The sequence below is a fragment of the Macaca fascicularis genome, chromosome 20, assembly GCF_037993035.2.
Source record: "Macaca fascicularis isolate 582-1 chromosome 20, T2T-MFA8v1.1".
Classification (NCBI taxonomy): Eukaryota; Metazoa; Chordata; class Mammalia; order Primates; family Cercopithecidae; genus Macaca; species Macaca fascicularis.
This window is the reverse complement of record NC_088394.1, coordinates 76,699,998-76,726,413: the sequence shown is the minus strand read 5'-3', so window position 1 is coordinate 76,726,413 and position 26,416 is coordinate 76,699,998. Positions and strand designations below refer to the sequence as shown.

Here is a 26,416-nt window from a genome sequence, read left to right as displayed (position 1 = left end):
TTTGGATTTTTGAGTTTTTGAGTCAAATTATTAATAAATGATATTGAAGCAATTAGTTAAATGAACTCTAGTCAATTTTAGCTATTTATAATTTCCAGCAAAATTTTCCCATTAGTTAAGATTTAAAAATTGATTGACATAGCCTCTAAGGTATCTTGTAGTATTTAAAATATTTCAGAAGTTGTAAATTAAAAACAATATTGAAATTTCAATTTACAAGATTTTTAAGATACGAACAAAGGCAGAACAAAGGTGTCAACTCCATCTGCTACCAACAGATGGCGATAGCAGTCACTTTGTCACTTTATGTTACTTTAGATTTAAGAACAAATGGACTTTCAAAGCCTTCCAGAACCTGATCTCTTTAGGAGACCTTTTACCATTCCTAGCATCATGTAAGAATGCTTCTCTCTTCCCTCCCTCCTTCCTTCCTCCTTCTATTTCTCCCTTCCTTCCTTCTTTTTGTCCTCCCTCTTTTTCTCCTTCCCTGTCTTCCTTTCTCTTGTGTAGACTTGGAATGCATTAGGCTTTTCAGAAAACTGGAGATTGGATTTGCTTTTTGATTTATATTTAATTCCTGATTTTTAAATTTCATGTCCTTTTCCAGCTTCTTAAAAAGTTAAGTGCTTAGTTTATTTTCCATATTATTTAATAATGAAAGCATTTAACTCCATAAATAACTCACTGATTAACACCTTGACTGTATTCCATTGGTTTTGATATCATCTATTTTCACTGTAATTAATATCTAAATAAGGTCATTGCAATTTTGTTATCTTCTTATACGTAATTATGTAGGACAGAATTTGTTTTATGTTCCATGAAGGAAGGTCTTTAATATCTAACTCCCTATAGTTATGAAGTTGTATAGGGCAGCAAAGTTGTAACATGAAAGGTTCACTGATGAATTAATTATTTATAAAATTGCTCTTATCTTCAAGGTTTCTTTACCAGTAAGACTGGGGCCTATACCTGTTGGTCTGGTCATATTTCTTTGTCTAGTAACCTCTAGTTGATTATTGCATATTTTTCTGACAAAACATAGCAAATATATTAGGTTTGATTAAAAAGAGATCCTGTAGAATTTTATGAAGTTGATGAAAGCGATATTGGAGAACTGCTGGAATCACTCAAATTTCTTTGTTAAATTAGGATCTGGCAGAATGCTGCTAAAAGAGAAAAACCTACAAGGTGATGACATGATAACTTCAGAGAAGAAATATCTAAATAGAAAATCATTAAAAGGACCTTTGGGAAGCTGATAAAGGCTTTGATTTTTCTTAAGAAAAATCACTCTTGATTATTCAAACATGAAGGATGGCTGTATCCTGAGCTCCTAAATTTTGTCAGAACAAATATGCAAAAATCAATGTTTAATTTTTCCCAGCACTTTGGGAGGCCGAGGTGGGCAGATCACTTGGGGTCAAGAGTTCAAGACCAGCCTGGCCAATATGGTGAAACCCCATCTCTACTAAAAATACAAAGAAAAAAATATTAGCCAGTCGTGGGGGTGAGCACCTGTAATCCCAGCTACTCAGGAGGCTGAAGCAGGAGAATCGGCTTGAACCTGAAAGGCAGAGGTTTCAGTGAGCCGAGATCACGCCACTGCACTCCAGCCTGGGTGACAAGAGTGAGACTCGGTCTCAAAAATAAATAAATAAATAAATAAATAAATAAATAAATAAATAAATATAAAAATGTTGGTTCCTTAATTTCATTAAATATGCAATAAAATAGACTCTGTGATAATTTTTTGTTTCAATTTTCAAGGTAAAGTTCTACTCCAACTTTTTTTTCACATTATAAAATTTTGAACTTCCTTATAAGGGGATTTGCTTTAAAAGGACTATTCTCAGAATGTATTATTCTCAGGAAATTCCTGTAATTTATTTATGGCGTTATTGTACTTTATTATGTGTTCTGTGTCAGTGGTCCACAACCTTTTTGGCACCAGGGACCAGTTTCATGGAAGACAAGTTTTTCATGGATGGATGGGAGGAAGGGATGATGTTGGGATGATTCAAGAGTATTACATTTATTGTGTACTTTATTATCAATACATTGTAATATATAATGAAGTAATTATACAACTCACCATAATATAGAATCAGTGGGAGCCCCGAACTTGTTTTCCTGCAACTAGACAGTCCCATTTGCGGGTGTTGGGAAACAGTGACAGATCATCAGGCATTCAATTCTCAGAAGGAGCACGCAACCTAGATCCCTCAAATGTGCAGTTTACAATAGGGTTCGCCACTGTGTCGCCCAGGCTGGTCTTAAACTCTTGGCCTCAAGTGATCCTCCCACCTTGGCCTCCCAAAATGTTGGGATTGTAGGCATGAGCCACTGCACCCAGCCCAAAATTCTTTGTAGTTTTTGTTTTTAAAATTAAACTTCTAAACTTTTAATATTCTAGATCTTTTATATATATATATACACACACACACACACACATATATATAAAGGATCTTTATACATATATATATAAAGGATCTTTATATATAAATAAATAAATAAATAAATAAATAAATAAATAAAATATATATATATATTTTGTCCAATTGACTTTCCTAAAACAGAAATGGCATGTTTGAGTTTTTCCAAATTACAGTTGGTGTCAGTTTTTCTTTGTATTGCTAACATTAGAAAATGTATTTAAATGGAATATTCTGAGGAATAGAACAACCCAAAAAAGTTATTTATCTTACTTTAACTTTTAGTAGCAGTTAGCATTAGATGTTTTACATGATTTTCTTTGAAAAGCTGTGAGCTTTGATAAGTATTTGCTGAATAGTGCATCATATCCTTATTTTGAATTATGACTCTTACTCTTGTAAAATGTCCCCCTTTGTTCCATTTAGTGTTTTTGTCTAGATTTTAAAAAATCTAATATTCATTTTACATTTTTACCATGTCTCTTACAGTTTTTGTTTTTTAAACATGTTATAATCACTTATATATTTGTATTTTGTGAAAAACATGTCGTTTCTGACCCATTGTATTTTGGGGGCCTAATTTAAGAATCATTGCCTCTCTCTGGGCATTTATCCCATTCACCTTGGTCCTTATGATAGATATTGCCCCTGCTACCTTAACTCATGTTTTCTGTTTGTTAACTTCTCGCTGTCTCCTTTATTTTCTACCTTAAGCTGTGTAGAGTATAATGACTTAACTATTATATTTTTCGGTGTTTTAGAGGTTAATATAGCACATAAGTTCTATTAATGAATTATCTTTGGTGTTTTAAATTTGTTTCTTTTTCTAATTGTGGGATCAGGAGCAAAGCAGTTATTTTGGGGCTCCCAATGCTCTGTCTTCCATGTGAGAGAAAGTATTTAGTAAAATTCACTTCCTCCTTCTTCATAGATCTTCGTACCAAATTATTATTACATCGTTACTTTCCCCTTTCCATTTTAAAACTAGATTTAGGCCAGGCACAGTGGCGGGCACCTGTAATCCCTGCTACTCGGGAGGCTGAGGCAGGAGAATTGCTTGAACCTGGAAGGTAGAGATTGCAGTGAGCCGAGATCGTGCTCCAGCCTAGATGACAGAGTAAGGCTGTCTCATACAAACAAACAAACAAAAAACTAGATTTAAAACGACTTAAACTTAAGTATTTTTACCAACTTCAGTTTTATTGCAGCCCCATTCCTAAGATTTAAATTTTGATTACAGCATACAATCAGGCAAATTCTTTTTCAAGAAGGGCACATGAAAAGTATATTTACTGAGTTCTTGTTAATATGAGAATGTTATTGTGTTGTCTATACATGTAAATAACTACTTTCTTTGTATAAAATGGTTACAGTTTTAACCTGTTAAAACTTTAGCTCACCACTTTCTTCTATGATATCTTCAGATTTTGCTTCTGTTGTATTTTTTCTCTTTAGTCATAATTTTTATCATATCTTTGTTCTCCAATCTCCATTTTCTATAATTAACATATTTTCTTTCTTCATCTTAAAATCTTTGTCTTTTTATGCTAAATTCTGCAGGTCAAGGGGAAAGGGAGTATTCTGAAGTTTACTATCCACATCATATACTGTCAATTGTCTATAATGTTGGTTTTTCTTTTTTTTTTTTTTTTTGAGACAGGGCCTCACTCTGTCTCCCAGGCTGGAGTGCAGTGGCCCAATTTCAGCTCACTGCAACCTCTGTCTCCCAGATTGAAGTGATTCTTCTGCCTCAGCCTCCTGAGTAGCAGGGATTACAGGTAGGTACCACCATGCCCAGCTAGTTTTTTGTTTTTAGTAGAGACGGTGTTTCACCATGTTGGCCAGGCTGGTCTTGAATTCCTGACCTCAAGTGATCTGCCCGTCTTGGTCTCCCAAAGTGTTGGGATTACAGGTGTAAACACCACACCCAGCCTTACAATGTTGATTTTAATTTTATAGCATTTACAGTTTCCTTGAAATCTTTTCTGTCATTCACATTAAAAAAAAAATCTCTGTTGCCTATTCATCTCAATCTTACCTTACGAGTCTCTATTATTATAAAATATTTATAAAAGCTTATTATTTTTCGTTCTTTTTTGAGAATCTCAGCTAGATTTTGAAATTTTTCTTCTGAATTTTGGAGTAGCTTATCTTTAGAGGTAGGCTGTTCCTGGGTTTCTTATTATTTAGTAGGTGTGTCTTTTCTCAGATTAAATTCCCTATCTTCCCACTTACCTTGTGCTGAAGAATAGTGAAATTACAGCTTTGTAGATAATTATACATTCAGCAAAGTGTAATAATTCACTTTTAAGAGAAAAATATTCTTCTTAATGTGTATTTTTAGCTATACTGTTAATTTAGATCAATAAAATAATACTTTTCTCCAGAAATAACTTTGCCTTTAATGGTCTTCCACTTATTCTGAAGAGTCAATTTATGAAAATGCTTTTATTGTTTTTTTTTGTTGTTAAAGGACCTAGATTTTTAAAAAATGTCATTTCTTAAAATATTTTTTGATTTTCAGAACATTTGCAAAGATAATAGCGAGAGATCCATATATTGCTCAGTTTTCCCTATTATTAATACCATACATTAATATGGTACATTTGTCATACTTAGTGACCAACATTGATACATTCTCATTAACTAAAGTCCGTATTTTCTTCAGATTACCTTAATTTTAACCAATATTCTTTTTTCTGTTCCAGGATCCCATCCAGGATTCAACATTACATTTGATTGACATGTCTCCTTAGATTCTTCTTGGTTGTGACAGTTTCTCAGACTTTCCTTGTTTTTGGTACCCTTGACAGTTCCGAGGAGTACTAGTTGTATATTTTGTAGAATGCCCTTTGGCTGAGATTTGTCTGATGTTTTTCTCATGATTTGACTGGGATTATGGGTTTTTGAGGAAAATAGCATTTTTATCATATTGTATCAAGGGTACATGTTGTTCACATGATTTGTCCCTGTTGCTGTTGGTGTTGATCACCTGGCTAAGGTCGTGTTTGTCAGGTTTGGTAAGGTTATCACTGCTCACCCCCTCACCCTTTCCATACTGTACTCGTTGGAAGGAAGTCACTATGTGCACCCCACTGTTAAGGAGTGGGGATTTATGCTCAATCTCCTTGAGACTGGAGCATCTATATACATCACTTGGAATTCTCCTGCACAGGAAAATGTCTGTTCTCAACCATTTACTTATTTATTTAGTTATTTCACTATTGACTCATAAATATTTATTTTATACTCTGAATTTAATCCAATACTACTGCATTTATTTTGTACTCAAATTGTTCCAGCTTTGACCACTGGCAACATTTTCAGTTGGCTTCTTTGACATGCCCTCATCACTGTGGGTTTATTTATTTTTGAGCACTTCCTTATTTTCTGGACTCATAAGATGTTCCAGGCTCATCTTGTGTATTTCCCATCCTAGTCCTAGAATCAGCCATTTCTCTAAAGCAAAAACACCCTGGTTCTTTTTACTGGAGAACGGTATTAGAAATCCAGATCTGGGCAGTGGATTTGCTCAATGCTACTGGGGTGTTGTTACTTCTAGACCCCCTCAGTTGACAGAATAAGGAAATATGTATATACCTACCTGCATATATACACATATTTTTATATATAACTATCTGTATATTAAGTGAAATATGTTCGTACTGACATCTCCAGCTCCAGTCCATTACCACATGGGTTGTTCTAGCCTCCTCCCATCACTTCTCTGTAGACTCCTCTTCCAGAATCTTGCTTTTAAAAAACATTTCCGGCCGGGGGCGGTGGTTCACGCCTGTAATCCTAGCACTTTGGGAGGCCGAGGCAGGTGGGTCATGAGGTCAGGAGTTCAAGATCAGCATGACCAACATAGTGAAACACTCTCTCTACTAAAAATACAAAAATTAGCCGGGCATGGATGTGTGTGCCTGTAATCTCAGCTCCTCAGGAGGCTGAAGCAGGAGAATTGCTTGAACCCAGGAGGCAGAGATTGGAGTGAGCTGAGATTGCACCACTGCACTCCAGCCTCGGGGGACAGAGTGAGACTCTGTCTCAAAACAAAAACAAAAACAAAAACAAAAAACCAAATGCTTAGCATGTCAGGGTGGAATAAGACAGATCAAGACTCTGTCTAGAAAAAAAAAGTTAAAAAACATTTCCTTAACTAACATTATGTTTTAATGCTATAAATATATCTATGTTTTAAGTGTGTATGTATTAAAGGTTCATTGTAGAACATTTGGAAAATTCAACAATGTCCATGGGAGAAAATCCAAATCTCTTTCTAGACTCAATCACTGCTAACATCTTCATGCACATGCACACAATTTTATAAATAAAACTGTGGTGATACTAGACATTCTGTTTTGTAATCTGCTTTTTCTACTCAACAAGGTATAATGAACTTTACCACCATGTCATTAACTATTTTTCTTAAAGGTCATGATTTTAATTACTTGCAGAATATTAACCTTTAGTTTTGAACATTTGAGTTTTGATTTTTTTGGTATTAAAAATAACTATAACAAGTACTTTAAAACATAAGTCGTTAGGCACATATCTGATTTTTTTTTATTTAGACTACTTTGTGGAAGTTAAATTACTGGGCCCTAGAGTAGGAATATTTTAAGTAGTATGATAAACAATTCCAAATTTCCTTTCAGAAAAGAAAGTTGTAATTTAGCTTCCTACCAAAAATTGTATATAAGCCATTTTCTCTACATCCTTAGCAACAGTATATATTGAAATAATTTTTAAAAATAATCAATTGATTAAAATGACATTTCAGTGTTGTTTTATGTTGAATTTCTTTTATTATAAGTGTGTTTGAATAGCCTGTTTCCTAAGTTCATTGCCCATGTATATTTCATATTTCCTGTTAATGTCTTTTTCAGTTTTTTTATTTTAAAAATTATTTCAAAATAATATTTTGGTTTCAAAATAATACTTTTAGTTTCGAAATAAATATGTACTCAATACAGAAAACTTTAAAAAACACAGAAAAAGACAAAGGAAACATAATTACTTATGATTCCATTACCCATTCTTACTTCATTGCTATCATTTTCACTTTGATGTGTGCTGAGGTCTGAATGTTTGTTTCCTCTCTGCAAATTCTCACATTGAACCCTAATCACCAGTGTGATGGTTTTAAGAGAGGCAGCTTTGGGAGATGACTAGGTCACGAGGGTAGAGCCCTCATGAATTGTGTATAAAGGATGAGTGCCTTTATAAAGGAGGCCCCCCAGAGAGCTGCCTTGCCTCTCCATCATTCCAGGATGCAGAGAGAAGGTGTCGTCTGTGAACCAGAAAATGAGACCTCCCAGACACAATCTGCCTTGATCTTGGACTTCCTAGCCTCCAGAACTTTAATAAATAGATTATGTTGTTTACAGTTTACCCAGTATATGGTATCTTGTTATAGCTGCCCAAATGGACTGAGACAATGTGTCTATATTCCAGAAATTATATTTTATAAATGGTTAATTGGGAAATGAGTCTCTAAAATGGTTATAAAAAGGTCAATCTGCCTTGATCTTGGACTTCCCAGCCTCCAGAACTTTGAGAAATAAATTGTGTTGTTTACAGTTAACCCAGTCTATGGTATTTTGTTATAGCTGCCCAAATGGACTAAGACAATGTGTCTGTATTCCAGAAATTATTTTATATTTTATAAATGGTTAATTGAGAAAATGGTGTACCAGACTCCTTGTTTTGTAGTCTGCTTATCGATCACTTAATCATTATTATTTCCCCAGTTAATACACAATAGTCTTTTCCAAATTTGAAGGAAGGTACTCTTGAGAATGCATATCTATGCATCTTTTCTGTGCCCTTCCTTCATCAGGATATGTGACTGCATTCAACAGGACCCAAATCTGGACCATCTCCTAATTCCATGGCACCATTCTCTGTCCACGTGGATTTCTGCAGGATCAGCCTCCTGGAATTACCAGCCATGGTGTTCCCTTGAGTTGCTGTCACTGCCAGTCTCAGCCTTGGGGACAGTGGGTAGGAGACATGGTCACTCTCGGCTTTATTACCACATTCTAAGCACGTACACAGCTGTCTCTTAATTTTCCACAGCACGATTGAGATATGGCTGTAACATTTCACAAAACTTGTCTAAAGATCTTGACATAAAACAAGAAAAATTGAACACACAGAAAATTAAAACCAATAACTGAGTTATTCGCTGAGTTCACAGATTCAAGTGCCTCTGCCTGAGTCCCCAGCCAGCACTTCCAGGGCCACTTCCTAGATGGGATGACCCTGGTACAGTCTGCTCACCCCCATTTATTTGCTGATGGATTCCTCTGATGCCCTTTTCCGTGGTGGAGCTTCAGGTTCCTGCCCCTCCGCAAATTCTCACTTGTCATCCCCAGATTGGTTCCCACCAGGATGACTGACAGTTGTAGAGGCCACACTTCTCAGAAATAAAAATAAGCCTAACACCCTGCACACAGTGTTCTTTTGGACACTCTCTCCAAACAGATTGTAATGATCAGGCACCTGTATGTTTTCTGCAGTCAAATTACTCAGCATAAAATTGAAGTCTCCCTATAGGCTAGCAGAAACTCAAAAAGACACAGGCATAAAGCTAATTATTGCAGTACTATTTGTAATTGTAAAAGGCTGTCCATCAATAGGGGACTGGTTGAATAAAGTATGATACAGCCACATCATGGGGTATTATGCAGCTGTCTGAAGGAAGAGTAATTCTGAATAATGTTAAGGATGATCTAGGATATACTACTTACTGAAAAAAGCAAGGTAGAGAAAACTGCATAGCATGCCAACTTTTTCTAAGAAAAGGGGGTATATACATGTATCTGTTTATCTGTTTATATTAAAAATTCAGTAATAAACCATGAAATGGTTACCTACAAGGGGAGTAAAGGAAGCTAGACTTCTCTAACTATACCTTGTTTGTTGATTTAATTTTGGAATCATGTAAATGTTTCAGACAATTAAAAAATTAACAATTAAAATGTAATCCCTAAAAATCAAAATGAAAACAAGTGAATCTTAGCAAATAGTGAGTTGGTGACGTAACCAAGCATGAAGTTGTTTCAAGTGACTTTAAAACAAAGTCATTTGACTGGACATCCTTTGTGGGATATACCGTAAGTTCTAAAAGAACTACAAAACATTTTGGGCTTTGTCCATTGGAAAACACTAGGAACAATGACCAACCCATAGCCACAACCTGGTGTTCACATTATGGTATCTTAATATCATTTCTTAGTAAAAGGAACCAGGAATCAGTGGTGAAATGTTAGACCCTAAGTCTGGTGGAGGAAATGGTCAAGATGAGTCTGAGTATCTTATACGAGAAAGCAAGGATGCTAGCAAAGGCTCAGGAGCTAGCTGGAAGGCTCAGGAGCTCCTGCTACCCAAAGCAGGAGCAATTTGGGCAACAAGAAGAGGAACATCTATGTCCCTGCAAAGGACATGATCTTATTCCTTTTTATGGCTGCATAGTATTCCATGGTGTATATGTACCATATTTTCTTTACGCAGTCTATCATTGATGGGCATTTGGGTTGATTCCATGTCTTTGTTATTGTGAATAGTGCTGCAGTGAACATATGCGTGCATGTATACTTATAATAGAATGATTTATATTCCTTTGGGTATATACTATCCAGTAATGGGATTACTGGGTCAAATGGTATTTCTGGTTCTAAATCTTTGAGGAATCGCCACACTATCTTCCACAGTGGTTGAAATAATTTATATTCCCACTCCTCAGCAAACTAATGCGGGAACAAAAAGCCAAACACTTCGTGTTCTGACTTGTAAGTGGAAGCTGAATAGTGAGAACACATGGACACAGGGAGGGGAACAAGACACACCGAGGCCTGTTGGGGGAGGGTGGGGGTGGGGAGAGAGCAACAGGAAAAGTAGCTAATGCATGCCGGGCTTAATACATAGGTGATGGGTTGATAGGTGCAGCAAACCACCATAGCACACATTTACCTGTGTAACAAACCTGCACATCCTGCACATGTACCCTGGAACTTAAAAAAGTTAAAAGAAGAGGAACAATGGCAATGTGGTGAAACATTAAATGTTTTAAAGTTCATGAGTTCACAATGACACTAAAATCCCTCATGATCCTTTGGAGGATGGTAGAGAACCAACTCGTTTAGAGAACTGATAAGGAAAAGAATAAATCACTTGGCTAGCCTTTCCTGCACAAATGTACCCCAGAGAAATGATAGTTGATCAGGGAAGATTTCATAGATGTATCCAGCTAATAAATAGGGAAGAAATAATAGATGCTCACGATTTTGCAACTTCTATTGAAATAGTGAATCTAGGCAAGGGTCATCAGTGACTGCAAAGATTGCAAAAAGGAGGGCAAGCAAACATAGTATGCCTTGTGATGAAAGCACACACTACCAGCTATAAAGTCCTCTTGCCCGCGAAACAAACACAAATCTGATCAAGCCTCTAAATCTAGCTACCAGTATATAGGAAATACTCCATAGAGAAGAATGTGCTAAATGACACCACTGAGAAATAATCCAGCTTCTTTAACAAATAAATTGCAAGAAAAAATTGGCAGGGATGAGGTACCTAAAGGTTAACAAAGATTTAAGAAACACTGAAAACAAGTATCATGAATAGATGTATAGATTCTGATTTGTATAAACCAACTGTCAAAGAGTATGAGACAAAAAGTATTTATGAGAAATGTGGACATCAACTGAATACTTGATAGTATTAAGGAATTAGTGTGAATTTAGGTGTAATGACGGAGTCATGGTTACATTTAAGAGAACAACTCTTATCATTTAGAGATATATATTGACACTTTCTGATGAGATGATGTAATGTCTAGGACTTGCTTCAAAGTAATCTAGTGTGTGTAGTGCGGGAATAGGGCAGTAGAAATGAAATAAGAATGGCTTTGAACTGGTGGATCTTGTAGCTGGGTAACAAGTACATGCACACTCGTATTATTCGTTCTGCTTTTGCATAGGGTTGGAATTTTTCATTGTAAAAAAAGGGTAAAATACTTAAAAAAGAAGGAGGAGAAAGAAGAAAAAACCTCACCCATAGGACTTCATCAATACCCTTTAATTATGTTCCCTTAGGATTCTTCCCAATGCTTGTGGTGAAGAATGATGCTTTCATTTCCTGTGTGTTCCTGGGCTCCTCTGGTTGAGGACACTTCTTGAACGAGAACATGCACTTTCACCTCCCAAGATGTAGGAACAATGCATTCTATTTAAAAAAGAAACATTTTCATATCATCTGCAAAGATGCAACTTTACCCATAACACAGACAGCCTTTTTCGTGATTCTTTAGAACTGCAGTTCTCAAAGAGTGGTCCAGGCAAACTTGCGGCTGTTGAAGCAATTTCAGGAATCCGTATAGTCAAAACTATCTTCACAGTAATACCAAGACTTTTTGTCTTTTTCGTGCCCATTCTCTCACCAGTGTATAGAGGAGTTCTCTAGAAGCTCTGCAACTCTAGATAACTTTATTGCATTTACAGCTAATGGAATGTGTGTTTGTGTGTTATTTTTATGTGTGTGTATTCTTGTATTTTTTCAGTTTGTTAATAGCCTGAATATCCATAGATACAACCTACATAAATAAAAGCTCTTCAAAGTCTGTAATCATATTTAAGAGTGTCAATGGATCCTAAGACCAAAAAGTTAAGAAACTCTGATACAGAGAGCAGTTAGGCGCTCGATGGACACATATGCATTTCAGAATAATATCACTGATTTACGATGCACAAAGAAAAACTGCATTTTGATCTTCCTAGACAAAGGAGCATTGAACTCACAAACTTAAATCTAAGCTCTTTCTTCTTATAACACAAACAACTAAAAAATTGATACTGCTTGCTTCCTACCTTCCATCCACCTTTCACCCCAAGGTTTCAAAGTCACAGGACTATTGCTTAGTCAAGGCTCGAGGCCAACAACTTGAGTATTTTTTCTCTTCCATGTTGGCTATGTGCAAGAAGGAGCTTTTCCCAAGCATGCAGCCAACAGAGAGTCTGGGCCTACTTAAGGCAACAGAAGCTCTACCTGTCTTTTCCAGAGGATGTCCCAGGGGTCATGAAATTTTCTTCTTACATTATAAAATGAAGCCAATGTTTCTTACCTTGTTGAAACAATAAAATGATGCAACATACATGAAATCATTAAGTTCTGCCTACAATACCTAGAAGGAATGGTAAATTCATTTCATTACCAGAAACTGCTGGAGTCCATAAACAGTGCAACACATTTCTTTCCTTTTCCTTTTATTTACGGTCAAAGAGAATCTCAGTTGGGTTTCTGGGAGGTCTTTCCTTTTTGCTCTCCCTCGTTTCTCAGTCCCTCTCCCAACCCCAATATCCACGGTCTTTTCCATCCCTCAGTTCTTATCCCAAATTCACTCTCTATCTTTCAGGTCTTCAAAGTTCTGAACATTAATCCTGACTCCATCCTGGCTGGGACAACAGCAGGTCCTTACAGTGTAAGTGGGGGAGGCAAAAAAGAGCCGAGGGAAACAAAAGATGGCCACACTTGGAAAGCAGGTGGCCCAGGCAGATGCTTATGAGTGGTAGCTGCCATTACTGGCAGCACCATTTCAAGAGTCCTTCTCATTGCTGTTGTGGCCCTACTCTAACAATCTTTGTTCTAATCCATTGACTGACAGTTTTGTTTGTAGTCACCTCCACCCCAAACCCCATGTCATTACATCCCTCCTTATGAAGCCTAAGCTAGATTGGTAACCATCATTCCATCATTTATAATAACTTCCTTACAAATACTCTTAACTCTCTTACTCATCTCTCCTTCTATTGACCTCATATGGCAAATCCCACCCTTGGTTAAATCCAATGCCCCATCTCCTTCAGCCTGACCCTGAACAGCTGATTGTGAATGGATAAATTACAACCACACTGACTGCTCTGACTAGCCTAACTTTAACTTATGACCACAAATATCCAGTGGGCCTTCGGCACCTTCCAGCATTGCCATGATATTTTCCTAGTTAACCCATTCTTGAGCTGACTTTTCCTATTTTTTAATCTGTCCTCAAATATCTAACACTAGAAAAACCATTCACCTGTTGTCTAAATGTGGATACCTTTGGGAGTGAAAGAGGTTCTAGTAACAGTTTTTTTGTGTGTCGGGGGAGGCGGGGGATACAACAGTCAAACCAATATTGTTTCAGGCAAATCACATTCCCCTATCTGATACATTCTCTTTTTTCCTCACTTTCATCTGATGACTGCATGGTTTATTTTATGGAGAATACAGAAATAATGAAAGAGAGCTCCAATCTGTCAGGCCACTTCATCTGCAGCCATGCTTGTTCTTCCAGTGGATAGTGTTTGAGTTTCTTGCAGCTGCTGTAATAAATTACCAAAATGTGGTGGCTTAAACTAATAAAAATGTATCCTCTCATAGTTTTGGAGGCTAGAAATCTGAAATCTAGGTGTTGGCAGGGCTCCAGGGAAGAATCCTTCCTTGCCTCTTCCTAGCTTCTGGTGGTAACTGGCAATCCTTGGCATTTCTTGTCTGGCAGATGCATCACTTCAATCTCTGTGTCCATCTTCACATGGCCTTCTCTCTGTGTGCCTCTGCCTCTGTTTTTTCTTCTTATATGGACACTGGTTACTGGATTAGGGTCTACCCCTAATGACTTCATCTTAACTAATCACATCTGCGAATAAGGTCATGTTCTGAAGTTCTGGGTGGACATGAATTTTGGGGGGACAGAATTCAACCTAATACAGATTGACTCTGTGCTCCTAAGTTCAGTTCCTCCACTTTGGACTTCTGCATCCCCTCTCTGTTGGCATTTTCAAAGACTCTGTTCCTGCAATTCTCTCTTCTCTTCATTGCACAACCATTTTCCCGTATTTATTGCATGCCTATCATTTTACAAACATACTGTAATAGCTTTTTTTTTTTTTTTTTTTTTTTTTTTGAGATGGAGTCTCGCTCTGTTGCCCAGGCTGGAGTGCCGTGGCATGATCTTGGCTCACTGCAAGCTCTGCCTCCAGGGTTCACTCCATTCTCCTGCCTCAGCCACCTGAGTAGCTGGGACTACAGGCGCCCACCACCATGCCTGGCTAATGTTTTGTATTTTTAGTAGAGACGGGGTTTCACCGTGTTAGCCAGGATGGTCTCGATCTCCTGACCTCGTGATCTGCCCACCTCGGCCTCCCAAAGTGCTGGGATTACAGGCGTGAGCCACCGCGTCCTGCCAATAGCTTCTATATTAAAAACTCTTCCTGCGTCTGGCGCCCCCCTCTACCTACTGACCCACTTCTCTGCTTCTTTATAGCAAAAGGCCTTGAATGAGTCACCTGTGCTCACCATCTGCACTTCTTCTCTGCCAAAGTTCTATTTAACTTGCTTCAGTCTGACTTTGAACTTTCCTGTACCACCAAAACCCATCTCCACGTTGCCAAATCCCAGTTCTCTTCTTACCCAACCTTCCACCAACATTTAATGTTCATTCTGCTGTCCTTCATTTGAATCTGGGACAGCACATTCTGTTGGTTCCCTCTCTCAATCATGCCTTCTTAGACTCCTTCACTTCTTCCTCACCCTCTTCTTGACCCTTGAATGCTAACCTGCTCTAGGGCTCAGTCCTAGGGCCCCTCCTCTTTCAGACTTGCATTCACCCCACGAGTGATCATAGCGAGTATCCTTTCATTGTCATTGATATACTGCCCAGCCACATAAATGTCCAGCCGAGTTCCTGACTCACATATCCAATACCTCCTTGACTCTACTTGGATATTGAATTCCCACCTCAAAATTATCCTAAAATGGAACTATTGATTTCCCTTCACCCACCCCTGATACCACCTACAAATGCAATACTCACCCATTGTCCTCAGCTCAGTAAATGGCACCTCCATTCACTTGAATACTCAGGCTAAAAATTTAGCATTCCTTTCCCTTCCTCATGTCTCAAGTGTTATCCTATTTATCCTCAATCCAAATGCATCTCTTCATCTTGACAGCTTCCTTCTTATTCCACATCACTAGGACTTCACTCAGGGACTTCTCCCAAGGTGGCCAGCATCACCCTTGTCCTTCTTCATACCATTCTCTTATCTACGAGCTGAGTAATCTGATCATATCATTCCATTCCTCAAAGACTCCCAGATGACCCCTCCTGTCACTTGGAGGAATCCAAATTCTTTTCCTTGGCCTACCCGGACCTTGGTTAGCTCTCTGTCTCTTCCCATGTTCATTCTTGCTCAGTTGGTTTCAGCCAGACTGGCTTATTTGCAGGACCTTGAACACACCCAGCTTTTCCAGCCTCAGGGCTTTGCCCTTGCTGTTTTCTCTCTCTGACATTCTCTGCCCTTTGATTTGATTTGTGTCCTCCTTCACTTTGTTCAAATTTCTGTTGCAATGTCTCCACCTTAGTGAGGTCTTGCCCAAGCACCTTATCTAAGCCAGCACCCCTTCCTGTTCCCGGCACCCTCCATCTCAGTTCCTGTCCTTTACCTGCTTCAGTTTTCTTCCTAGTTCACTTCACTACCTGAAATAAAATGATGTATATCTATATTTTATTTTCTTGGTTTATTCTCTGTCTCCTCTGTACTGTAAGCTCCATAAGGATAGGATACTCTTTGTTTTGTTCAACAAGAATAAGCTCCATAAGGGTAGGACACTATTTTGTTTAACAAGAGTAATATCTAGCACACTGTAGATATTAAATAAGTATGACTTTAATAATAATAAACATTATTATGGAAGTAAAATATATCAAATGAATGCTGAAAATAAAGCTTAATTAGTAACAAGAATTTCTGCATAGCTTGAAAACAATACTCAGTTTGAAGGTTTTGTTTGACTTAATGCCTTTCTATAGATATCTTTGACATTCAAGGATATTAGTGACTCATATTAAGTTTGAAATGGGTAATAGTTGTAATTACAACAGGGACCATTACTCAGCCCTTATTATAGATGCTTTGCATGGATTAGCTTATTTAATTCTGAAAACAACTCTCTGGGGTATCTAACACCTCAATTTATAGATAGGGTGTGGTAGTTTTAAACTATGTCGATAAATTCTTTGATAGTCCTCCCTTTAAAAGGTGGAGTCTAATTTGCTTCCTTTTGAGTATGAGCTTGGCTTAGTGGTTCAGTTCTAAAGAACAGAATAAGTGACTATGTTTGGTGTCTAAGATGAGATATTCAAAGGTATTGTGACTTCCTCCTTGTGCTCTCTCTTGGATCACCCAATGTGGGTCTTAGTTTTTCCACCTTCAAAGTGAGGTGTGTGGATCAGATAACATCTCCAGTTATCCAACCTGACATGTTGTAAATCATCTCTGCATCAAATAGCTTTCTTAGCATGGACTATAACATCAGCTTAGTTGCTCTGTGCTCGAAAAAGTTGAAGTTTTGACAGTTTTGCTTCATTTTGTTGGATTTGGGGGGCCAAGATGAGAATGACATGAGAACACCCAAGCAACCTTATGGAGAGATCCATGTGGCTAGGAATTTAGGCATCCTGCCAACAGCCATATGAGGGTGCCATCTTGGAGGTGGATCCTCCAGCCCAGCCAACCCATCAGGTAAATGCAGTCCTAGCAAACATTTTGACTGCAATCTCACAAGAGATCCTGAACCAGAACCACCCCCAGTTAAGTTGCTGTCGAATCCATAACCCACACAAACTGTGAAATCAGAAATATCTTTTGTTTAAAACCATTAAGTTTTGGGGATAATTCATCATGCAGTAATAAATAACACATATATTTGGAAATGGAAGGATAAAGAGGTTAAACAAAGAGGCTGACAGCAGATATCTAGTAGTGACGATGCAAGAATTGGAACCCAGGCCATCTGCCTCTAGAGCCCAAATGTTCAGCCACCACAGGATATAGGAGGTCAAGATTATGTCTCAAGTAATACCGGAAGGAGAATATTGCCACATTTCAATGCCACTGTCAAGGCAGTGGATACGATCTTTCCTTGGATATTAAACTTGCTGGTATTGCTCTATTATATTAAAAAGGCCGTGTTCCAGGCAGGTACTGCCCTTGCTTCTAAGTTCCCTTTCTGCCTCAGATTTGTTTTGGTGTAGAGTAAACACCTACCGTTTCAGAATTCCTTCCACCATTTGTTTGGGCTTCTGCTCATACCCGATTCCCATCATGTAATTCTGGTAAAACTGCCAATTGTCATATTATTCCCATAGATAGGAGTGTGACTTAAGCCTGGCCAATCATAGTGTCCTATCAGTTATTGACTATGGTGATTGGACCGGTAAGACAGCATAGGAGCTACATTGGCCAAATAGAGTCCTTCCCTGGGAGTTAGAAATACTGTATGAGGCATAAGCCCAGATGAGTGGCCAGGTGTCATATTCTTAGCTGCATGGCAGAAGCCTGTCTTCAACAGGAAAGATACCAGCATGCAGAAAGAAGGAGAGAATAAGACAGGCTATTTTATATCCTTTCAGACCTTGAATCCGGCCAATCCTGAGAGCAATTCCATTCTTTCCTAGTCTATGTGAGTCAGGAAATACTCTCTGGTTTTAAGTTAGAGCTTTCTATCAGTTGATCTTGAGTTACGACCAGTATGAATAGTCTACCACAGTTTGTGGAAGATGGTAGCTATCTTCCATTCTCCATGAGCAACACTAGTTCTCTATCATCTGCAGAACCTAGAGCCTCACTGTTAATTGGTTGGGCTGACCTGCCTACCGTGGGTGAAGACCCTTCCCCCCTTCATCCCTCAGGAAGCACCTGCCTTTTCTGGAAGCTAGCCATGGTCTGGGGGTAAGCTCAAAATAAAATGGCGTTATGACGGATGGGTAGCTCAGTCACTCAGTTTAAAACCTTAGTCATCTCTGTATCCTTTCCTCAGTCGCGGCCCCTCCCCGAGTCCTCAATGCACACACATCCTGTTAGTCATCCAGTCCTGCTGATCTGAATCGAATGCTTCATGGAAGTAGGTGGAGTAACCATAATGAAAGTTAGCCTGGTTCTTCCTTCTGAACATCTCGCAAATCCAGTTTTTCTTCTTCATTTCTACTGCTACCACTAGGGACCATTGCAGTTGGTCTCCCTGCCCCTAACCTCAAACCCTGCAGTCGATTTCCCATATTTCTTTCGGAATTTGTTTTCTACAGCGCACTTTTGATAGCCACATGCTTTTGATTGATTCAAAAGTTGTCATCAGTTTCTCCACTGTTGACCTGCTAAATAGTAAACTTCTTAGCTTGGCTTTCAAGACTCTCCACGAACTGACCCACATTCATCATCCAGGGTCCTGTGACCTCTATAAACCAGTCTTCTAATCTTCTCATACCCCTCCCATAGTAGAATTGCCTGCCATCTACCCTGAATTCTTCTCCTCACTGAAAACACTGTCCTTCCTTTTCTATGAGTCTTCAAGATCCATTTCAGTCCTGAAACATTTCCTGAGCATGGCCATCCACACTAAGTATCCTCTTCTGTGAACTCTGTAAACAACTGTTGTCTAGACTAGGGTTTTTCAAACTGCACTCACATTCTCAGGGAGTACTTGGCCAGTACAAGTCAAGCTTTTGGTGTTTTTGTAAAACTACTGATTATATATTCAAATTTGGCTGACTATATTATTTCCAAGCCCAGTTTCCTTCTTGTCTTCTTCCAAATTACATCCTCATGCTATGGTGGTGCATTTATTCATGAGTACAAATTAAGAATCATTAAAATTTGTTTTGCTACCTACAGATAGAGAACTGCTTATTATTACTGTTATTATTTAAAACCATGACCACTGGGAAAATATCAATATGAAGAGAGAAGTGCTATAACAATTTCAACAGTTTCTAAGCCAAATATGCTTTCTGATTTATTAATTCCTTACCCTTACCATTTTTTCCTTTATCATCTTCCTGCGGGATTTTTACTAGAAATTGGTATAAAATTTGTTATACTGGCATAGTTGGAAAAACATTCACTGTGTACCTGCTGTCTCTCAGGAATAGTGGAAGATACTTGCGATACAAAGATGAACAAACCCCTATAGGAAGAACAAGAGTGTTCCAGATTGATTCAATGTGGAAGGACATTCTAGGCAGAGGGAACAGCAAATGGAAACTCATGTGCCCTGGAATAAGCCTGACATGCTCCAGGTTCCATGGATTTTTTTTTTTTATAGGATTCAAAAATTTGGTCACTTTTCAAAGTTTGACAACTTGTGGATTAAACAACTTCTCGAGCCCCTCTGCCATCTCACACTCCATGAGGGCAGTCCAGGTTGAGACTCAGACACAAATCACCTTTATTGAGTTCTGCTAGGATGGACAGGCCACTTCATGTGTACATAGATCCTCTCCTTAATTCTATTTAAATCACTTAGGTGACTATCACCATCTCCCATCAAGGTTCAGTGACCTGCCCACAGCCTCCCACGTAGAAAATGAGCCAGGGAGCACGTGAGTTAATGACACATCACATCTGGAGGCAGGCAGGCACTTCATGGGTGGGGATGAAGATCTTTCCTCCAATTTCAGAAGTCCGACCTTGCAGGTCCTGAAGTAACTATATACATATATTTTTATAAGGAGAACCCTTTAAGCAGAAGGGTGACCATTTATCCATGATATTGGTAGCAAGAGATGGCTTAGGAACGGGTTTGGGTTTTGGAGAGCTTCTCTAGCTCCTCCAGCTCCGCAGCCTGCCACACGCAGGATGACCTTTTAGAACAACTGAGTGCTCCATTACACTCCTCACTTGCGGATTCAAAGTCTCTGTGGGCAGGGTCCCAGTTGTGCCTGTCCAGGGACACTGTGCACTTGGGTTGACTTTGGTAAATGTTTGAATAAGGGATGAGTGAATAAATGCGGGGAGAGGGGTTGTTGAGGGAAGGCCACGCCGGGTTCTAAAGACTTTCCAGGGTTTATTGGGTGGCCACGCCTGTCCTGGATCCCCATGGTGCCTCTGGATGGGCAATTTCATCCCTCCTCCCTGTGGCCTCCACATCTTACAACCCAGCCTGGAGGGAGGGGCCAAGCAGCCCCGAGGGGCCAGGTCTCCCAGGCGGTGCCCACTCCCCTCCTGGGTGGAGGAGGGACGTGGGGACCCCTGGCCGGCGGGGCACGGTTGGGGCCCCTTCCCTGAGGTCTGCAGCCGCAGCCCTCTACCTGGCTCTCCGGCCGCCCCTTCGCAGCCCCGGGTCGGACACGCCCGGCGGGCACCTGGCCCGCCGTCCCCCGGGGGCCCCGCCAGCGGCCCCCAAAGCCGACCCGGGGTGGCTGGGCGGGCCCGCGCGCTCGTCGACTCCGGGACCGGTCCCCCGGGGCGCGGCCGGGCAGCAGCCCCCGCCTCCCCGCCCCGGGGGCCGGGCCGGGCTCCCGGGGGGCGGGGACTCGCCCAGTGGCAGCAGCGTCCGGGCCGGCGGCGGGCGCCGGGCGGCTTCCTGCAGGCGGCGCCGGGGCGAGCCGTTGCCGGCTGCAGCCACCGCCGCCGGGTCGCCGGGTCGCGGGGGCCGCGGCGCTCGGGCCGCGTCCGTGCCTCCCGGGCGCGCTGCGCGGCCGTCGCTGCTGCCCGCGCTCGTGCCGCCGCCGCCGCCGCCGCCGCCGCTGCCGGTTACGCCAGCCCCGCCGCCGCCCGCTCTGATTCTGCGCATAGGCAGCCCCCAAGCCTGTCATTCTGCAAAAACACAGTTTACTCAACACACCACACACACTCGCACACACACGCGCGCACACACACGCGCACACCGGCCCCCGCGCGCACACGCACGGAGGGCGCGAGCGAGCAGACGCGCACACCGGCGAGCCAAGTTCCGCAGCCTGGCATGGCTTCTGGGGACCTTTACGAGGTACGGGGACGCGGGGGCGCGGGCCGGCCCCAGCCCGCGGGCGGCGGCGGGCGGCGGCGGCGGGCGGCGGGGACCGGGCCGGGGCCGGAGCCGGGCGCGATCCAGAGTTGCCGAGCCCGCGGCGGCGGCGGCGGCGGCCGGAGGGTGGCGGGGGCCGGGCGCGCCTCCCGCCCGCCGCCCGCCGCCCGCCGCCCGCCGCCTCCCGCGGCGCCCGCGCCCGCTCCCTCTTTCTCTTTCTCTCGCACACACACTCTCTTACTCCATCTACTTTGCGGCCTTGGAGGGGAAGGAGGAAGCCGGGCGGAGCCGGGGCGGGGGAGGTAGCGGTCCCGGGGAGGTGTTTCTCGCCCGACGAGCCGCCTCGAGTGCAGAAAGTACAGGTAAAAGTCGGCGCCGGACGTGCTGGGAATGCGGGGGGCCAAACCGCGGCCGGCGGGGGTGTGGGGCGGGGGGTGCGCGGCCCGGCTGGGCCGGGGGCGCGGGGGAGGAGGGGAGCGGGCGATCCGAGCGGAGCCTGGCCGGGGCGAGGCGGGGTCCCGGGTGGCTGCGAAGGGGGCGGCTCGGTGGGGGTTCGGGGGGACAACCGCCAAACTGCTCCCCGGGGCCCCCGGGCCACCTCCCTCAGCCCCCACCTGCTGCCCCCGCACCGGCTCGGACGCCCTCCGGGCTCGGGCGTGGGGGCGGCCCTTGCGGGTGTAGTGCTCCCTGGGGGAGAAAGGGGGCGCTGCAGAGGGCCCTGGGTGGGAGGAGAACGTGGAAGTCCGAGGCGATGGGGACATAGGACACGGATGCGAGCCCAGCGCCCAGCACCCAGCACTCTCGTCACCCTCAGTGGATACCTGGCTCCAGGTCCTAATGAGTAGTAGCCAGCGTTGGATACTCATGTCTTCCCAAAAGTGGCGAAGGAAGACATTAGTCTGGCGTCTTTCAAACAATGGAGGAACACCCATGGTCTTTGGGGAGCAAGGGCTTAGGAACACAACTGTACCTGCTTTGGGTTTTCCACAAGTGGACAACACAAGGAACAGCCAGCCACCACTCCCCGGAGGGAATGGCCTCAGAGGTGTTGGCCGCCAAGACCAGGTTGAGGATAAAGAAGTTAAGAGACCAGCCATCTTCAACCGGAGGGCCTGCTGGGCCTCCGAGAAACCAGCCGCATGGGTTAGCCTGGACCTGCCCTTCCCTGGTTGACACGATCTGGTTCTCAAGGCTTTGGGCTGCATTGAGATGAGCACCGAGAAGGGGTAGAATTAGCCTTTTGCGTAAGACATTGCAGGGTGATCCACCCACGACAGACTGCAGGGCTGATTCATAAGAAGTTCTTTCCTCTAGGCCCTTGTGGGCAGTTGAAGCTTTTTCAGATGGTAGGTTTGCTGACTAGTGTTAGAGAAGAAGAATGGAGAAAGGAACACAGGTCTCCTGTGTGACCATGGTCTTGTGGATGATTCTGGAGTTGGTGAGGCCCAGGCCTGGACTGCCGGCCCGCAGGTTCAGGTGGGGTGGGTGGGAGACCTTAGAGCTCCTTGAAAGAATGGTGTACCTTGCCCTATTCACTACCCTGTGGCCTCCTCATCTATGCTAAGAGACAAGGTGAAGTTGGATAGAGATCTTGTGAAGAACTTCGGCAGATGTGGCCAATGGATCACCCAAGCGCCTTGGTCTGTTTCAAGATGGTGGAACAATTTTTGAAATGGAAAATTGAAGCACAGTAAAATGGAAGGTTTGATTGAGTTTCCTGAAGTGTAACCAGCACTATGGGGGCATTGGCTGAAAGTAGATATTGTTTAGGGGTGAAACTGATCTGGTTGGAATCGTGGAGTTTTCTACCCATTGAGGTTGAGTCTTCTTAGAGCTGTTGACCTTGCCTGAGTGAAAAGTTGTATCTTGAAGGTGTTAAGAGGATATACTAGGAGCCATCAGTATTTCCCCATTTAAAGTTTAGAACTTATGAACCTTCTGGGGATAATTTCTTGTTTAATGTTCATCTGCAACTGCCCTCCTTAACGCTGGTAATTGTCATTGCCAGATGAGTCTGTTAAGATGAGAGTTTTCACGATGGCTTTGGAACTATCTTAGCATCTGAAGAGTTTTTATAGAATTTCAATAAGCAGGACAATAATAATAATTACTTCTGTGATAGTAGGTAATTGTACTAGATGGAAAATGGCTTTCCCGTGGCTGATTATTTGCATAGTCATTACTAAAAGGACTAAATTGCATTACGAGAATATAACCAATGTCAACATTTTTATAGCCTGTGTCTACATTACATAACATATACTGAGAAATTTAATTTATTGTTCAAATTTAGCTGTAAGAACAATTAAGTGCTAAGTGTACATTAGCATATATATTTCTGACTGTAAAGTTGTTGTGTGGGTAAAAAGTAGAATATTGATTTAAGAAAAATATTGGAATATCCAGTGTATGTTGACTGGCCTTGAAAGGAAAAAAAGAAAACAGATTTCATTCTAAATTATGAGACCTGTTTATTGCTTTCATTAAATATTATACTAAAGTGTACATAAAATGACTTCTCGCAATCTCTACTCAAGAAAACACGTTTTTAGTGGGTTAAGAGTTCTTACATTTGTAATTGATATATTTCACCTGTGTGTCTGCTGACATTATCTTTGACCCTTTATGGTGAAGTGTGACGAATTATAGAGATTCTTCATCTTTTCTTTGGCGTTTCAGACAATTAAACTGTAAAGAGTGAACCTCCATAAAGCAGTTTTTAGGAATAGGTGCTGATTTTTAAAGACACCAGAAAACAAAACCTTTGTTTATGTAATAGGACTCTTCAATCATAATGAAGAAATAAGGAATCAAGCTCAGGTTCGAAAATCTTGGATCTTGATAGATAGTTCTGGTTTGTTTCTCCTGTAGTGGAGTTCTCATCATCTTCTCGTGCATTGTAGCCATCACTTATAGGAAGGTGATTTTAAATTTTGGGTTATGTCGTAGAGTCAGGTATCTGTCTGGATCCCAATTGAAATATCCAGATGCCCTGGTCTGTATTCTGCTAAACATAGGGGCCATGGAGTGGCATCCTGTGAGCCAGGTCTAGGCTGCATACACATTTTGCCTTGGCTCAATGGTAGATAAGAAAAACGATTTGAACACTTCTAGATGGAGCATATGATCTCTAGCTTGTCCCTGTCCCCTTGCTCCCTATTACCAGGCACCCATTCTCCTTATGTCATTCACTGGGCTCCAGAAGACTTTAGAGTTTGCAACTCGATTCTCGTCAATCTTTTGCTAAGATGTTTGGGTGTCAGGAAGAAATAATCAGTGGGATAGGCACTCAGTTTTCTTGTTTCTCTCTAGGTTTCTACCTGCTTGTACATTCAATTACTTGTTGACTGAATCAGTGAGCAGAAGACTGGTTTAAGTATATAAGTACCTTATGTGACCTTTTTTGTCCTTATGTTGAGTGTTACCCTCTATTGTCTTTTCTTTCCCAAGCTCATGGCCTCTTGGTGGTGGTAAAACCGTGTGTAGGGGTGGCTCACTTCTCTCTCTGTAGGGAAGTGTCCACAACTCTCCATTTTTTTGGATCTTTTCGGTTTGCGGTTGGTTGAATCCACAGATGTGGAACCCATGGATATGTAGGGCAGACTCTATCTGTACCTGGCATTCTGCAAAATCACGCACCACTAAGAATAACAAAGTTTATGGGAAAAACAGGATTGAGGCAGACCACTAAAGAGCCGTGGAACTTTTTTAGCAAGTTGGTCCAGCCTTTGCCGTCTCCACATTGAGCTTTGCTTCCCTCTTGTCTCTGTGGATTGCAGAGGGCATTTGCTTCTAAGAGAGACGATTTTATTGAAATTAAGTCTGATCCAGGGTGTAGCCTTCTTCGTTTATCTGTATAAGGAGAAATGTTTTCATAGCTGTTCTTGCAGTTTTGCCATGAGGTCAACATAGTGGAAAGCATAGTGGTTCTTAAAGCCAGTAAGTCAGCCACTACTCATGTTAAAGAAAGGCACTTGAGTGCATTTCCAGCTTTGTTTTGAGGTCTTTACATGTTGTTAAGTCTTTCTGTTTCCCTGTGAGAGTGCTTACCTTGATTGCTGCAAAGTATTAACAAGCTAGGAAAAATTGCATATGAACCAACACAGATATCATTCCTCTATTTACCAATCACGTCTAAGGTCATTCCTGTCAAAGAAATACATGTACTAGCAGAACTGATGGTCTGTGATACAATTTCTTGAATCTCTGTACCAGTATTCCAAGAGGCAGCTATCTTCAGAGAAAATGTTATCGGTTGGATTGGATTGATTCTTTGGCACATAGAAGACACCTGATGAATATGGAATGAGTATATGATTCTCCCACCTCTTGAAAGTTATTTTAAATTATTCCCTCTGGGCAGGCATCAGCTTATTTTCAAGTAGGCTTTTATGTCAGGTCATTCCTTAGTGCATGAGATAATTTCTTCAGAGGCTTAAGCTGTCCTAGTAAGGAGTTGATATGGTTCCTTGCAGCCTGGCCAGTTGCTGAGAAGTGGTTCAGGCCTGGTGATTATTGGAGATCTTTGTATTGGAGGCATGCATTTAGATTACCAAGATTTGGATCCTCTGTATCTCTCAGATGGTGAAAAGAAGTATAGGTGTGGTTGAATTCATAGCACCATCATTCATTTGCTATTTCATATTTATAGACCACCAAATATATGCCAGGCACTTGGGGAACAATGATGATCACGTGCTCCAGGAGCCTGGTGGGAGATACAGTTAACAAAACAAGTATTTTACAGTACAGTGGGGAAGTGTTAATAGGGACGATGGTGTTCTCTAGGAGCATGTTGTCGGGGGTGGGATATGTGACCATGATCAGAGTTGCTTGAGAATATTTATTATCTTCTCTGTTTTTGAAAGCATCACTAAAAAATAAAAGCAAAAAAGAAATACTATAAGATCTAAGAGAACTATTGTTATGTATTTAGCATGTAATTGGTGTTCAATAAATACTAATGTGATATCCGAATTAATTAAAATGTTAGCTTTTCGGGTAGTCACAAAAGTAGGACTGGGTTTGTTTTCTACGTATGTTTATGTAATTTAAAAAAACAAATCGGGATACTGGGTACGTATTCTTTGTAACCTATTTTATTTTCACTTAAATATATATATACACACACACATATATATGTATATATG

The 26,416-nt window shown here is 41.3% G+C and overlaps 1 protein-coding gene across 1 annotated transcript in view; it reads left to right on the top strand.

Annotated features, from left to right (window-relative positions):
* Window positions 1-20,799: 20,799 nt before the first annotated feature.
* Window positions 20,800-26,416, top strand: part of CDYL2 (chromodomain Y like 2) — a 204,509-nt gene continuing 198,892 nt past the window's right edge. Inside the window, exon 1 of the mRNA XM_045382564.2 lies at window positions 20,800-21,248. Within this exon, the coding sequence (XP_045238499.1) occupies window positions 21,225-21,248 (24 nt within the window). The 5' untranslated portion in view covers window positions 20,800-21,224. The remainder of the gene's footprint in view (window positions 21,249-26,416) is intronic.